The 14,714-nt window shown below is 42.5% G+C and overlaps 1 protein-coding gene across 1 annotated transcript in view; it reads right to left on the bottom strand.

The window, feature by feature from the left end:
* Positions 1-386: 386 nt before the first annotated feature.
* Positions 387-14,714, bottom strand: part of LOC308403140 (potassium voltage-gated channel subfamily KQT member 2-like) — a gene marked incomplete at its 3' end in the record, with an annotated part of 15,169 nt that continues 841 nt past the window's right edge. The window contains exons 2-9 of the mRNA XM_080892394.1: positions 14,434-14,584; positions 14,148-14,238; positions 12,656-12,782; positions 8,057-8,232; positions 1,902-2,027; positions 767-877; positions 593-688; positions 387-485 (exon numbers count right to left, since the gene is read on the bottom strand). Of these exons, the coding sequence (XP_080748520.1) occupies positions 387-485; positions 593-688; positions 767-877; positions 1,902-2,027; positions 8,057-8,232; positions 12,656-12,782; positions 14,148-14,238; positions 14,434-14,584 (977 nt within the window). The remainder of the gene's footprint in view (positions 486-592; positions 689-766; positions 878-1,901; positions 2,028-8,056; positions 8,233-12,655; positions 12,783-14,147; positions 14,239-14,433; positions 14,585-14,714) is intronic.

Raw genomic sequence — 14,714 nt, 5'->3', positions numbered from 1 at the left:
CAGAACCAGGCTCAGGGAGGGGCGGGGCCATCTGCTGTGATTGGTTGGGGTGAGAGAAGGAAGACAGGATAAAGACATGCTGTGGAAGAGAGACAGAGGTTAATAATAACTATTAAATGCAAAGTGTCTGTTAGCATTTTAGCTCCTGAAATGTTCTCAGGTGTTCTCAGGTTAGTTCGAGGAGGGTTTTTGGCTCACTGGTGCAGTTATGGTGCAGTCGTTGTGTGGAAACTTTCAGACCTGAATGAGAGTCCGGATTTGTTCTTGAGGTTCCTTAGTAAGTCCAACTGATTGAGAGGAGGGATCAACCTGCAGACACAAATTTTACAATCACACAGTTTCAGAATCCCTGAGGAGTGATTGGCTGCAGGTGCACAGGTGCAGTCTTACCTATACATGGGGACAGACACTGTCCTCTCGTAATAATCCCAGGTAGATGTCAGATCGGTTCGGCTCAGATTTGTGGCGTAAACCCTCCAGGCCGCCTGTCGACACAGGAAGGAAGCAGCTGACTCCTAAAAGGTCTCACGTGAGGGTGCCAGTGTAGATTCTCACCGCACAAAGTCAGTGTGATGTCAGAGCATGGGCTCACCTGTACGAGTCCTGCTGCGGGATTTCGTCTCTTCTCAAAGTGTTTCTGTCTGTGCTGCTCCTGAACCTTCAGAGCAAAGCCAGAACCCAGAATCCCCTGAAGAGAAACACAGACAGGTGAGCTGGTACGAACAGGTGTCTCAGGTAAACCCAGGTAGATAAAAAACTGACTCACAGCCGGCAGAGCAAAGAATGAAACTCCAATCAGAGTGAAGGTTGCAGCCAGCAGACGTCCATTCCAGGTGATGGGGAACTTGTCTCCATAACCGATGGTTGTCAAGGTGATCTGAGACACAAACAAACAGACTACATCGTCCCATCACGGAGGAGGAAACACCAGTTGTTTCAGCTCAGGTGTACACACCTGTACCACACCTGTGCTGGATGTTCTGTCTGTACTGATTAGGTGAACGTGTTTTTTACTGCCATGCTTTTAGTTCATGTATTTTGTTTTGCACTATGCATATTTTATATGTCATTCGGTCATTTATTGCGGGAATTCTCATGTAGGAACTTTTGTACTGCATTGGTTCTGCTGGTGCACCTGAGTGAGGTGCACGGCCATGTTGAAGCAGGAGAGGCCAATTTAAGTTGGAGGAAGTTCAAATGTTCTTAAAAGTATGTGTGACGTGCTCAAAGCATGGGTCAGCCAGCGAGGTATGTTGTAGTACAGCGGTCCCCGACCTTTTTTGCTCCACGGACGGTTTAATGTCAGACAATATTTTCACGGACCGGCCTTTAAGGTGTGGCGGATAAATACAACAAAATAAAATAATACAACCGAGACAAAAGCAGTGGGATTTTGTAACAATAAGCGTGAATTCACTGTGTAATTGTGTAACTTTATTAGCAGCGTCCTCCTGAAATGCACCAACAACACAGAGTAACATCCTCCTCTCTGCCCCTTAATGCTCTCCGGTTGCTATGGTAATGGATAAATATTTATTTCAAAATAAGACACACAACTATAACACGGGAAAGATCCAGGGAAACAGTTAACGATAAAAACCCTGAAAACCATAAATTTCACACCCGCTGCTGTAGATCATTTATGTCTCTGTTTCACCCGTCTTACTATTTCATTGAATTTTATGCTGTGTTTGAGTTCGACGGTGGCGTCATTTGTGATCAAGGTGATGCTGTAACAACATCAATCCCGAGATTTTACAGCTCAGTAAAGCCAACCTCATGCCATCAGCAAGTGATGCTGTTTATACCTGCTGCTTTGCAGCTCAGATAACTAATCACAGGCAAACAGCACCTCACCTGATCTCAGGTGAGGTGTGGGTGTGTATGTGCATTCATCTTACCAGTCCCCACCAGAGGGCGTCAGCATATGTCTCAAACTGTTCATTATCTTCTTTTTCTGCCAGGTAAACGAGGAAACTTGCCAGAATGAGACACAAGAAGCCGATATACCAGGCTGTGATCAGCTCCTGCAGTGGGCGAGAGACTAGAGGGTAAAGTCAGGACAGAGGAGAGCCCGGGAGGCATCCTGCTCATGTGCTGAAACGCCTCAACTGGCTTCTAGTAGCACAGCAGCTACTTTAAGCTCCTCCACAGCTCGAGGTTCAGAATCTATGACACACTGAAAGTTAAGGATATTCCCTTAAGACTAATTTCCTCGTCCGTTAAGAGAAAAAAACAACTACACCTGTGAACTAGTCTAAAAGTAAGAAAAAAGTTTCGACTACATGACCTGACCGTTTATGACATCGAGTTTTGGAGGTGCCGGTCAGAGAGTGCACCCTGAATTTCTAAAAGTTTGTGGACTTGATGAATTTGAAGGGTGAGCCCTGCGTTTATGAGCTCTCCACCATGGACATGAAGCTGGTGCATGGTGACCTCTGCAGCACCAACTTGAATAGAATAAAATAGAATAGATCTTTATTGTCCTGTTACGAGAACAATAAAAGACAGTTTGGAATCTCTGTGTTAGCAGCCTGTAGATTTTTACATTGAAATTCCTTCAGAGAAACCAAAAAAGAGACTTAACGATGTTCCTGCACAGATCTGTACAAGTTATATACGCCATATAAAGGAGCAGCGTGATGATCGGTGGTAGTGCACACAGGGAGAGACCAGAGGTAGGAATGTTGGTTCCATTATAATAAATACAGTGAAAATGTCCGTACACGTTAACAGCACAGTCGACGTTAAATCAGGGTGGAGGCAGGACATGATGGGCTGGAGGTAGCTGGGCTCTGCTGGTTGGCAGTGTAAAGGTTTCACTGGAAGAAGGTTTCTGGATTGTTTTCCACAAACCTTTTCTCCGTACATATTGCAGTTGATTGTGTTGGTCCTTCTCCAGTTGTTGCGTCTGAGGTGGACAACTTCATCCCCAGATGTAACTAACCCAGATGCTCCTTAGTTGACTGGCTAGTTGAGGGTTAATGTTTTTCAAAATCATTTTAACAGCATCACCTCAAATCAAATCAAATCAAATCACTTTTATTGTCACATCACATGTGCAGGTACATTGGTACAGCACATGTGAGTGAAATTCTTGTGTGCGAGCTTCACAAGCAACAGAGTTGTGCAAAATACAATAATGTAAACAAGCAAAATACAAGAATGGCTACATCTGAAACTAATAAATATATGTACAATATATTAGAGATGGCACGATACCACTTTTTTATGTCCGATACCGATACCGATATCATGAATTTGGATATCTGCCGATACCGATATGAATCCGATATAGTGTGTTTTTTAATCAATAAAACTGTTTTTTAATATCTTGCTGCATTTTGTATAAGTTCATAGTCAAGTTTAAATAAACAACAGCACTAAAGCTATTCTGTTATACCTGTGTGTAAAAAGTACACTGCGCCCAAAATATTTCATAGTTCAGCAACACTGATCAATCTAATAAACTTAAACCTGCTCCATCCTCCCTATTCTGGTGTTTTAAAGAGTACTTAGCAGAAATATTAAGCAACCTAACTAATAGGGTTGCAAACTACCAGCAAAAAAAAATAAAAAATAGGGAACCACCCTCCACCCTCCACTTTGTGATGCTTAATCGATGTAATCAACTTTAATTTGATGCAGTGTGAAAAAAAAATGCACAGAAATAAATTATTTTTTCAAGAATAATTAAATAGATTCAACATCTTTCTTCAACAGAATTGCAGACTGCACAGATGGTACTTTCCCAAAGGAAAAAGTACTATAGCTTACTAGGGTATATTAGACTTAACAGTTACTATATGCAGTAATGGACTTCTATACATTTTACATCAGATTAAAACTTTGGGTGTAAGATTCAGATAATTATTTATTAAAAGCTAGACATTTTAAATGAGAATAAGAAAGAAAAGTGTGTCTTTGTGCCCCCTTTTCCCTGTTCATGCCCTATCGGCCCCCCTGGCTAAACCCTGCACAGTTACCAGCCGTCAGCTGCGTAGAAAAAGATCCTGGAGTAGAAAGTAATATTAAATAAATTCTAACAACAGCTTATCAAGCTTAAACGTGCTGCTGTTGTTCAGCCGCTGGTTTCCTCTTTCTGGTGCAAAGTGGGCCAAAAACAAACCAGAGAGACGTACTCCCGACAGAAAAGCCGATCAGCTGATCATTAAGCAGTTTCATGAAGTAGCGGCAGGAGAGAGAGAGAGAGAGAGAGAGAGAGAGAGAGAGAGAGAGAGAGAGAGAGAGAGAGAGAGAGAGAGAGGCACTTGCTCCATATATCAGTTGTTAAGCTTAACGTGGGAATGCTTTACAAACATTCAGAGAGGAACTTACACACTTGCTTTACTTCTCTCTGGGATCACTTCCTCGGAGATGAAATGCTGGTTTGGTAGCGAGACTACAAATACACACAGCCGCTGTATCACGTGACCACACTGCTCCGACGTGCTACGGTTATGAGACGAGTTACGCCATGTCGCAAGTTTTGTGAGGTGCTTTTTTGATATTTAATGGATCGATTACATTTTTTATTTCTCGCCGATATCCGATCCAGTAATTTAGGTCAGTATCGGACCGATACCGATACGTAATATCGGATCGGTCCATCTCTACAATATATAATAGTATATGCATTTCTGGATGTGTATACTAAATATTTTTCTACGTGTGTGTGTGTGTGTGTGTACACATATTTTACAAATTAAATAGAGTAAACAATAAATAACTTATAGTTGGCTTCCAGCGTTTGCAGAGTGATTGATACGTGTAGGCAAAGTCTCTGATGCTCTCAGCCTCTTTTTGGACTGTGCTCCGCACTCTCTCAGCCAGCTCATCCTCATAGTCTCCTGACAGGAACGCATTATTTCCAGGTTTGGATTTTATGGGATCCCTTGAAGTTCCAGGTAGAACATTACAAAGAGTAGCCATAAGCCCCTCGTCAGTGAGTGGGTTGAGGCCCAAGAAGTCTTCCCCCCTCTCTACGTACTGAAGAGGATCAGACTCATCAGCTTTTCCAAATGTTGGAAAAGGCACTTTGATAGGCCTCTTCCCCCCATTCTACTCCTCGTTTCACCTCGGACGGTTAGCTGGTTACAACCTGGGTTGGCCAGCCACTCTTAGATGTTTCTCTCCAAATATGTCGTCTGAATAGGTTTGCAACCCTGCATGTCCAGGTGCCGGGACAGAGAGAAGGATCCTCTTTTATCGGTTGGATGACATCAGGTATGAGTTTTGTGGTTATTTGAGTGTACTGGTCCTTTAAACTTCACTCGTTTGACAAGTTGTTTTCTGTGAGATTTGTGTTCATTTGTTCCATTTGAAAAACTGTTTTTTTTGTGTGTTCAGTGCTCGTTTTTAGCTCCTCCTCCTAGTCGTGTTGGTTCTCCACAGTTATTTAGGCCGTTCCAGAATATCCTGATCAGCAATATTTGATGACGTGAACAGATTCACTTCCTGTGTTCTTTAATCGATTTTCCAGGAGGAGAGTTGGACAAGTTTAAAGGAGCACCGAGCTCACTCAGATCCATAGCCCGCAGTGAATTATGGGAGGAGAGTTTCATTTGCTGATACCGTCTGGATTTCCAAGGGTGACCCAGCACTGGGAGCAGTTTTGTGTTTCTGTTGGGTTGTTTCAAATAAAGTTTTTTCTGTCTTTATTTAATGGGTTTATAATTAATGAATGAGTCCCATCCGAGGTGTCATTTTTCTATTTGTCAGTTTATATAATGAAGGTGTGGGGGTAGCAGTCAGGTACAGCAAACCTCACAAAGGATGTAAACATGTAACAGAGCTTACCACCCTCAGCATGAAACAAACCACGGTTTCTCTCATAAAACTCAAACGGATTCACACACTGAAAATACTCATCCTTTAACCTAAGTGTAGTTCACGGCTCATGTTTGGTCCACGTTTTATCGCTCACCAGTCCACTGCAGTGACAAACGAAAGGCGTCTCAAACCAGCTGTGCACAGCTGCACACAAAGTACAGCCTGGAGCAGCGCCTCACTGCCACCTCCATCCACAAAGAAATCCTCCTGCGTCAGAGCCAGACGATCCCCGGTGCTTTCCACTGGCGTGCTTCTTTTGAAGGCTGTCAGTGGGGCCTTCCACCCAGAAACACTGGGCTGGTCCGCTCCGTGTCGAGGATCACTCCAAAAGGAATTGGGGGTGTGGCAGTGAGTTTGCATGAGGCGATCAGAGTTCAGAGCAGCAGACAAGTGAGCACTGGCCATACGTTCATCCTTTGATGAACACGCATACGAAGTCAGATTCCTTTGCAGAACGTAGATAATTCAGCATCGTCAGCAGGTTCCATTCCACACAGGTTCTGGTCCGCACAATCACGCATTCGGATCCACACATGGCTGAACGTCTTCATGCGTTCTTAAGTCCTTTGTCAGTTCTCCCAGTCACAGCTCGCACTTTCGCTATACACCTAATGGCTCATAACAGCAGCCCCACTGTCCTGCGTCCCCACATGTCTACAAACCAAATCCAAAAGACTGGATGGTCAAACCCCCACGATCACTCCAAAGTCCAAGGTCCAACGATCACTCTGAGCCTGCTTCCTAACACTGGAGACCACAGGTGTCGAACTCCAGGCCTCAAGGGCCGGTGTCCTGCAGGTTTTAGATGTAACCTTGATACAACACAGCTGATTTGAAGGCTAAATGACCTCCTCAACATGTCCTGAAGTTCTCCAGAGGCCTGGTAATGAACTAATAATGTGATTCAGGTGTGTTGACCCAGGGTGAGATCTAAAACCTGCAGGACACCGGCCCTCGAGGCCTGGAGTTGGACACCCCTGCTGTAGACCAAACTTTCCTGAGATCTGGTCATCTTCCAGGATACTCTGACAGGTAAACAGTAGGGGCGCAGCGAAACACATAATTCACGGTTCAATATTTTTTTGATACAAAAAAAAATGTTCATGCTTTTTGAATTTATCATTTATTAAAATTATAAATATATATTTTAACTCAAACGTACAGTTTTTAAATTTAATGTTGCTGAAACAACAAAGGGATAAAATAATAAATCTATCTGATCGAGAAATCACTCACTGTTAACGAGCGTTAACGAGCTAACTGCGCTAACGCAGTAGTTCCCACCCATGTAATTGAGCATTGCGTGGCACATCCGACATACTGTTTTACTTTAGTCCATGACTCGCTTACCTTCAGGGTCATACGTCACATGAAAACCAAAATAGTTCCAAACGCCAGATCTGAATGAGGGTGGGGGAGGTTCAGTTTGCCATGTTGCAATGAGCTTAGCTTCTGTCTGCTAGCTTGCGCTGCGCTCAGTGAATCTGTGCTCGACAGTGCAGCCTAGGCGGAGTAGTCGAACGCAGATCCACTGAGCACTCAACACAGACAGCATCGTCAGAAGAAAAGTTGATAAAATAAATTACAAATTTTGTATTGTTCGATACGTATGCGTACCGAACCGAAAGCACTGTATCGAACGGTTCAATATCGGTACGAGTATCGTTACACCCCTAGTAAACAGGTAACCAACAAAAATAGACTGACTCTAAATTTTATTTATACTCTTTTCTATTTTGAGGTATATGTGAAACATTGATCTAATCAATAACTCCGATCAATACAGATGAAAGTAATAAACCAATACTGCAGCTCAGTGTTGTGGTTTCTCTAATACTGTAGACCTGGTGGGGTTAAGCACAAGCTTTGACCTTTGACATCCATCAGTCTGGGTGCCAGCTGAGCTCAGTGGGTGAGCGGGCGACCACACAACTGCAGAGCAGCAGCTCGGGTTCGAGCCCGACCCGTGGCCCTTTGCTGCGTGCCATCTCCTCCCTTTCTATTCAACCTTCACTTTCAACATCCAATAAAGTCATAAATACTTTAAATAGTGGACCAATCTTAGATCTGTAAATATTCTGATTCTTTGATTTCAGTCAGTTTTTAAACTTTCGTGTCCTGTTCCAGATTCTCAGTGTTTCATCACAGTGAGCATTAGCTGATCTGTAACCACCGACAAGTCAGCGCCACGTCAGCTGGCGTCACTCAGACATACGAGTTTTACCTTGCTGTGAGCGTAGACCACCGATCCCAGCAGCTTCCAGGTTCCTCCTCGGCGATCCATACGGATCATTCGGAGAATCTGAAGGAACCGCAGTGACCTGATGGCCGACGTAGCGAAGACGTTTCCCTGAGTCCCTGCAGCCAGGACTGATATGGATGCTATGAGCACCATGATGTCTGCAGACAGACAGGTAACAGGTAGGTCAGAGATGGCTTTTCTAATTGTACCATCATGAACTGGTCCTTTCCATTAGCACTGGTAGTTATTCTTCTAACATTGCCCCACTGGCACAAACCCACGGGGTTTTCTGTTTTCATTACAGACGCTGCAGCTTGGGTCTGTCTTTGAAATCATCATGTTACTTATCACTTTTAATAATAATGATGATAATACATTTTCTTTTATGTACCTTTCAAAACACTCAACGTCACCTTACGCAGAAGAAAAGACAATGCAGTGTCTCAAAAATGAGTTAATAAAACAAGATTGGACCATTGTATATAAACACAAGGATGTCAATAAAGCCTATGAGGCATTCTTAAGCATATTCATGGCTTTTTTAGAGGAAAACAGCCTACTTATTGAAGTCAACAGGAAAGATAAGTATGCAGGAAGACCATGGATGACAAAGGGACTGCAAAATGCCTGTAAAAAAAGAACACCTTATATAGAGAATTCATTAAAAAGAGAACTACAGAATCGGAAAAGAAATATAAAAAGTATAAAAATAAATTAAGAGAACTTGTAAAAAAGAATACTTCATCAAAAAGTTAGAAGATAATAAAGAAAGCATGAAAGGGATATGGAAGGTATTAAATAGTATAATAAAAAATGGACCAAGGACTAATGACTACCCTGGGTAGTTTATGGAAGGGACAAATACTATTAGTAAAATGAACGAAATAGTAAATGGATTCAATAAATTTTTTGTAAATATAGAGCCAAAACTGGCTGCAGAAATAAAGGTTGGTATGATAGGAAGGGAGGAAACATTGAAAGGAATGCAAGTTCAATGTTTCTAAGAGCAGTGGAAGAGAAGGAGATATATGATACTGTCAGTGGACTTAAGAACAAAACGAGTACTGACTGTCATGATATTGATATGGTAACGGTAAAGAGAGTAATTGATGGTATTGTAAAACCACTACAATATATTTTTAATTTGTCTTTCCAGGACGGGGTTTTTCTACAAAAAATGAAAGTTGCAAAAATTATTCCCATTTATAAATCAGGTGAAAAGCATTGTTTTACAAATTATAGGCCAGTGTCGGTACTCTCCCAGTTTTCTAAGATACTGGAAAAACTATTTCTAAAAAGATTTGATAGCTTTGTGGATAAACATGATTTGTTGGCAAATTGCCAGTATGGGTTTAGAAATAATAGATCAACAGTTTTGGCATTGATGGATTTAATGGAAGAAATAACAGAATGTATGGATAACAAGAAGTATGCACTAGGAGTCTTTCTAGATCTAAAAAAAGCATTTGATACTGTTGACCAGGAAATTCTAAAAATCAAACTGGAAAAATATGGGTTCAGGGGTGTGCTACTGGATTGGATAAACAGCTATGTGATGAATCGACAGCAATATGTACAAATAAATGAGATTAAATCTAAAATGATGGATATTGAATGTGGAGTAAAACATTGTATATGTTATATTGTGCTTTGCTATTACCATACATGAGTTATTGTGTAGAGGTTTGGGGAAATACATATAAAAGTAATATTCAGACTATAATCATAATGCAGAAAAGGGCCATTAGACTAATAAATCAGGAGGGGTATAGGGCTCACACAAACGCACTCTTTATTAGGACGCAAGCTATAAAATTCCAGGATCTGGTGAAGTTTAAAACTATATAAGGTAAGGAAAGGGATGCTCCCAATCGAAATAAGTAAATGGTTCTTAGAAAGAGAAGGGAGGTATAATTTTAGAGGGAAGTGGAATTTAAAATTACAAAGAGTAAGAACAACGTTGAAAAGGATGTCTATTTCAATAGCGGGAGTTAAATTCTGGAATGAGTTAAAAGAAGAAATAAAGGTCAGCAGTGATATAAACCAGTTTAAAATAAAACTCAAAAAAGAAATTTTAAATAAGTATAAGAATGAAGAAAATGCAATTAACCCAAGACAGCAGTCAAACTCATGTTTATTTTCTTCTGCAAATTAGCAAATCTAAATATAGTTTCAGTTGAACATGTGAAAATATTTTTTTGAGATGTTATGTTCTAAGTTGAAGGCATTGTATACGTTTTTGTTGTTCAAATTTAGATGATGAGGATGTAAACCTGTAAACCTCCTTTTCAAACAACTGTATGGAATGATTTTATGAAACGTTGGTGAATGTATATGTTTGAAATAAAAAAGAACTGAACTGAATAAAACAACAACAGACATAAATACCAATTTGATAGGGTTTGATTTGTTTGTGGAGGACGAGTCGAGATCTTTTATAGATTTTATGTTCCAGGCAACAACCTTTAGCTTTAAGCTGACTGAAATAAACCATGGTGCAACACAGAAGGAGCCAAGGCGTCTAAAATGTCATCAAGTCCATCATTAAATGAGCGTTTAATCAGGGAAGGACAGAGGATTTATACTCGGGAGGCAGTCAGTACGACTCAAAAGAGTGTTCAAATTAATGCCCCTGATGTTGCAAAATGAGATGACAAATGAAGTTAAATTAACATTAAAGATATTCACATGTGGTCAGAGGTGGGGAGATAAGCTGTTGTACAGCAGGGGTGGGGAACTCCAGGTGTCCTCCGGGTGTTAGATATCACTCTGTGTCACCCAGGATTAGTTCATTAGCAGGCCTCTGGAGAACTACAAGACATGTTGTTGACTGGATCCTACCCAGGCTACCATGTGGCAAGAGGCAGGGCTAACACAGACAGCCATTTACATTCACACCTACGGCCAATGTAGACTCCCCAGTTTACCTAACCCCACTAACTGTGTGTCTTTGGACTGGGAGGAAGTCGGAGTACCTGGAGAGAACCCACACAGACCAATGACATCCAGACAGCAACAGAACGCTGGCAGAGAGTCGGAGAGGGCGACTGTGGCCAGTGGACTACGTAGGAAAAGCAGGGTAGTCCAGATGAGCACAGACCCCCAAAACAACACGTTAATCCACAAAGCTGCTGAAGATGAACCACGGGAGGGCTTCGGACCAGTGAGAACACAGGTTATGGGTGGGAGTTAACAAACATTAACAACAGGTAATACAAGGCTCACCAACATGCCAGCAGCAGCTAGTCGCACCAGCGTTCACTCCCACGAAGAAGCTGTTATGAAGACAACACCCAGATTTCCTTCCCTCTTAAACCCGCCTCCTGCTCTCTAACCTGCTGTTGAGCTGATGTTAAAACCTGGCTCTCACAAAAAGTCCTCAAACTCAATGAAAGCAATGTTTTAGTGATTTATCCCACTCACTGACAGACCATGACATTTCCCACTGTCCCTCCATACCTACATGTTGTATAAAAAACATCCGTAACACGACTGCAGCAGCTGGACTCCTGGCACATGCATGTTTAGCTCAGTCTTAAACTTCCAGCTTAGTTCTGTTGATCAGCACCTTCTAATAATTCCAGACTGACTGCTTGACTCATACAAGCAACCGTGAATTCCCAGCCCCGAAACTCTGGAATCATCTTCCCAACTGCAAACATACTTCCTCTCATCAGCTGTTTCAGCTTCAGACTAACTTAAACTATAACTCTAACTTTAATTATTCAAATTTTTATTATTCATTTATTTTGTTGTACTTTTACTCCTGAGGGGGGGCTAACACACAGACAACCATTCACACTCACATTCACACCTATGGGCGAATGACCAGTTACCCCAACCCTATGATAACTCCTACATCATTTGTGTTGCATTGTGTACTCGCTGTGCAGCACTTGGTGAACATCTGTTGTGTTTAGATGTGCTGTATAAAAGTGTGCTGTGCAGTGCTGTCCCTGCCAACAGAGGCCTTAGCTGTGAGGCAGAGCTCTGGGGTTTGTTGTACGCTCTGACCTTGAGGTCCCCTCCTGTCTCTAATGTTTTTCACCTGTGGATAATCTCTTTCTCTGTACAACGATGGACAACGATGGAGTTTGTTTGGCAATACTGTTAAAACCCTTCTGAGACTGATGGGCAACATTTGCTTCTCTAAGATCACTTTGATGTCTTTCCTCCTGTGTTAACACGCCTGAATGCTGCAGAGCAGCTGATTTCATCAGCAGCTCATGAGTTCATCAGCAGTAAGGCTGGATGGTCCAGCTCCACCCTAAACACAGTTGGAGATGCTGAGCTGAAGGGAGTGAAGTGAAACCACAGCCTCCGCCTCCACAGGTCCTTCTCACCACCAACTGAACTGTCTCTAGTTGAGGGTGAAGAAGAGGAACAGAGTAGCAGAGGCTACACAGCAAACAAGCGGTGGGATCGACTTCGGCGTGACTTTTAAACTCTACAAACCTTCTGCAGAGGAAGTAAAGACCTTTAGAAGGTCCTCGGGGACATTTGTGGATGAAGCTCAGAGATAATGAAGCAGACGTGACACAGATTGAACGTGACCAACAAACACACTCAGCTCTGACCCACCGATGACGCAGAAGGGCTTCCTGGCGAATTTCAGTCGACCTCGCCACCCTCTGTACCGACAGCAACACCCGGCAGCCCAGATCCTCACCATGTACTCCACCCCGAACACCACGATGGTCACCACCTCCTGTTACACCACAACAACACGCTGTTAAAGATCAGAGCAGCACGTATGTGCTCAGAAGAATATATCCAGCTTTATGTGAAGAATGAAACACTGCAGCTGAACAGAACCATCAATAACTTTATTTTATATTCGTTTCATCTCCGCTTCAAGCACCATCACGTGTGCGATCAGCTCCACGCTGAGCCAAACCTTAGACACTAGCTAAGCAGGGGTGTCCAACTCCAGGCCTCGAGGACCTGCATGTTCTAGATCTCACCCTGGGTCAACACACCTGAATCACATGATGAGTTCATTACCAGGCCTCTGGAGAACTTCAGGACATGTTGAGGAGGTCATTAAATCAGCTGACATGTCTAAACCTGCAACACCGGCCCCTGAGGCCTGGAGTTGGACACCACTGAGCTAAGCCTTCTGCTCTGCTTTCTGTGATTTGCATAAAAAATATGGTACAAAATTTGAAAACATATTGTTTTGGGGTTTTTTCACTTCTTATATCTTCACAAGTTTTTAAGCTGTATTTTTTTGAAAGATGGTGCGTCTCTCTCAGACGTTTTTTTAACAGTGAAATCTGCATCAGTGTTTGAACATGACGGTCTTAAAAAAGATGGAAGTGTGACCCTTTCCCTGCCTGGATCTCTAATCTGGGACCGACACATTCAAACTATCTGCAGTTCAAATATGACAAAAACTTTATATATGTGCTGCTGAGGACTCGGGGGGCAGGGTGTCAATGTTACTAGTTGTCTTTTGCATCATACTGCAAAAGACAACTAGTAACATTTGTGATTTTTATATAAATATTTCACAATACTAAAAACAAAGTGTGTAGAATGATTTTCATCAAGAACTTGTTGGTCATAAAGAAAATGACATTTTCATTCAGGTTTCATGCTGTGTATCAGTAAATACGACTTTGTTGTACCACAAAAACAAAAATATATTATTAGATCGTCCAAATTCTGGAGTTTAACCGTGTTAAATATGTAGACTGACTCTACCAGCCTACTTTGTTGAGTCTAATATTTCAGTTTAAAGTATTACTGTAAACTAAAAACAGAACACATATTTAACACACAGCACAGTCTGATGCTACATGAAGTTTTATTATCATAATATCATTATATATATTATAATTAGCATCACTCTGACATTTCCTGTCTGTTCCAAAGATCCTGGTTCAGTTTCATTCCGAGTGGAAATTTCAGGCTTTTGTCTTTGGAAATATCCATGTTCAAACATTGCCTCGAGTTTCAGTGTTTGAGAAAAAGGCCTGAAAGTTGGTCGATCTAAAATATTCACATGGACATATGTGGACACAAATGTAAGCACACTGGCGACGGTCGAGCGTGATGTTTGCGTGGTTACCAGGATGTAGAGCGCGTCCTCGGAGCTCTTCTCGTACTCTCTGATGGTGGAGAACACAGACAGAACCAGGCAGGAGAACACCAGCAGGAACCTGAACACAGAACAGGAAAGATCTGCATTTCAGGGAAAATAAACATTAGTGAGGTGACCTCACTCTGAGAGACGGCTGTGGGGAAGAGAGGGCGGGAATATTAAGGACCGCCCAGCTGTCCCCACCTGCTAAATCCCACTTTTCTCCTGCTCGTTACATTGGTGCGCGCACGCAGGTGTGCGGACAGGTACGTACACATAGGCGTGGTAGATAAAGGCCCATCCTCGGGGTCTCTCCAAGACGTTGTACAGGAAGTTCTGCAGGCGTCTGTAGAGGGCGTTTCGTTTGGGAGGTTTCTTCCCCCCGGAGACGCTGCTGCGCTGCCGCCGAGGCCCCTCGTCTCCACCTAGACACAGAAACATGTCAGACAGGCACACGGACGCTTACATGTGCTGCTGAGGACTGGGGGGCAGTATGGGAGTGATGTGGGAGTAAACCCTCTGTCTGTGATGGGCAGCCAATCAGAGGAAAGCAGA

This window comes from Rhamphochromis sp. 'chilingali', assembly GCF_963969265.1.
Source record: "Rhamphochromis sp. 'chilingali' genome assembly, chromosome: 9".
In the NCBI taxonomy this organism is placed as follows: Eukaryota; Metazoa; Chordata; class Actinopteri; order Cichliformes; family Cichlidae; genus Rhamphochromis; species Rhamphochromis sp. 'chilingali'.
The sequence above is the reverse complement of the archived record's forward strand: the minus strand, read 5'-3'. Positions and strand labels throughout refer to the sequence as shown.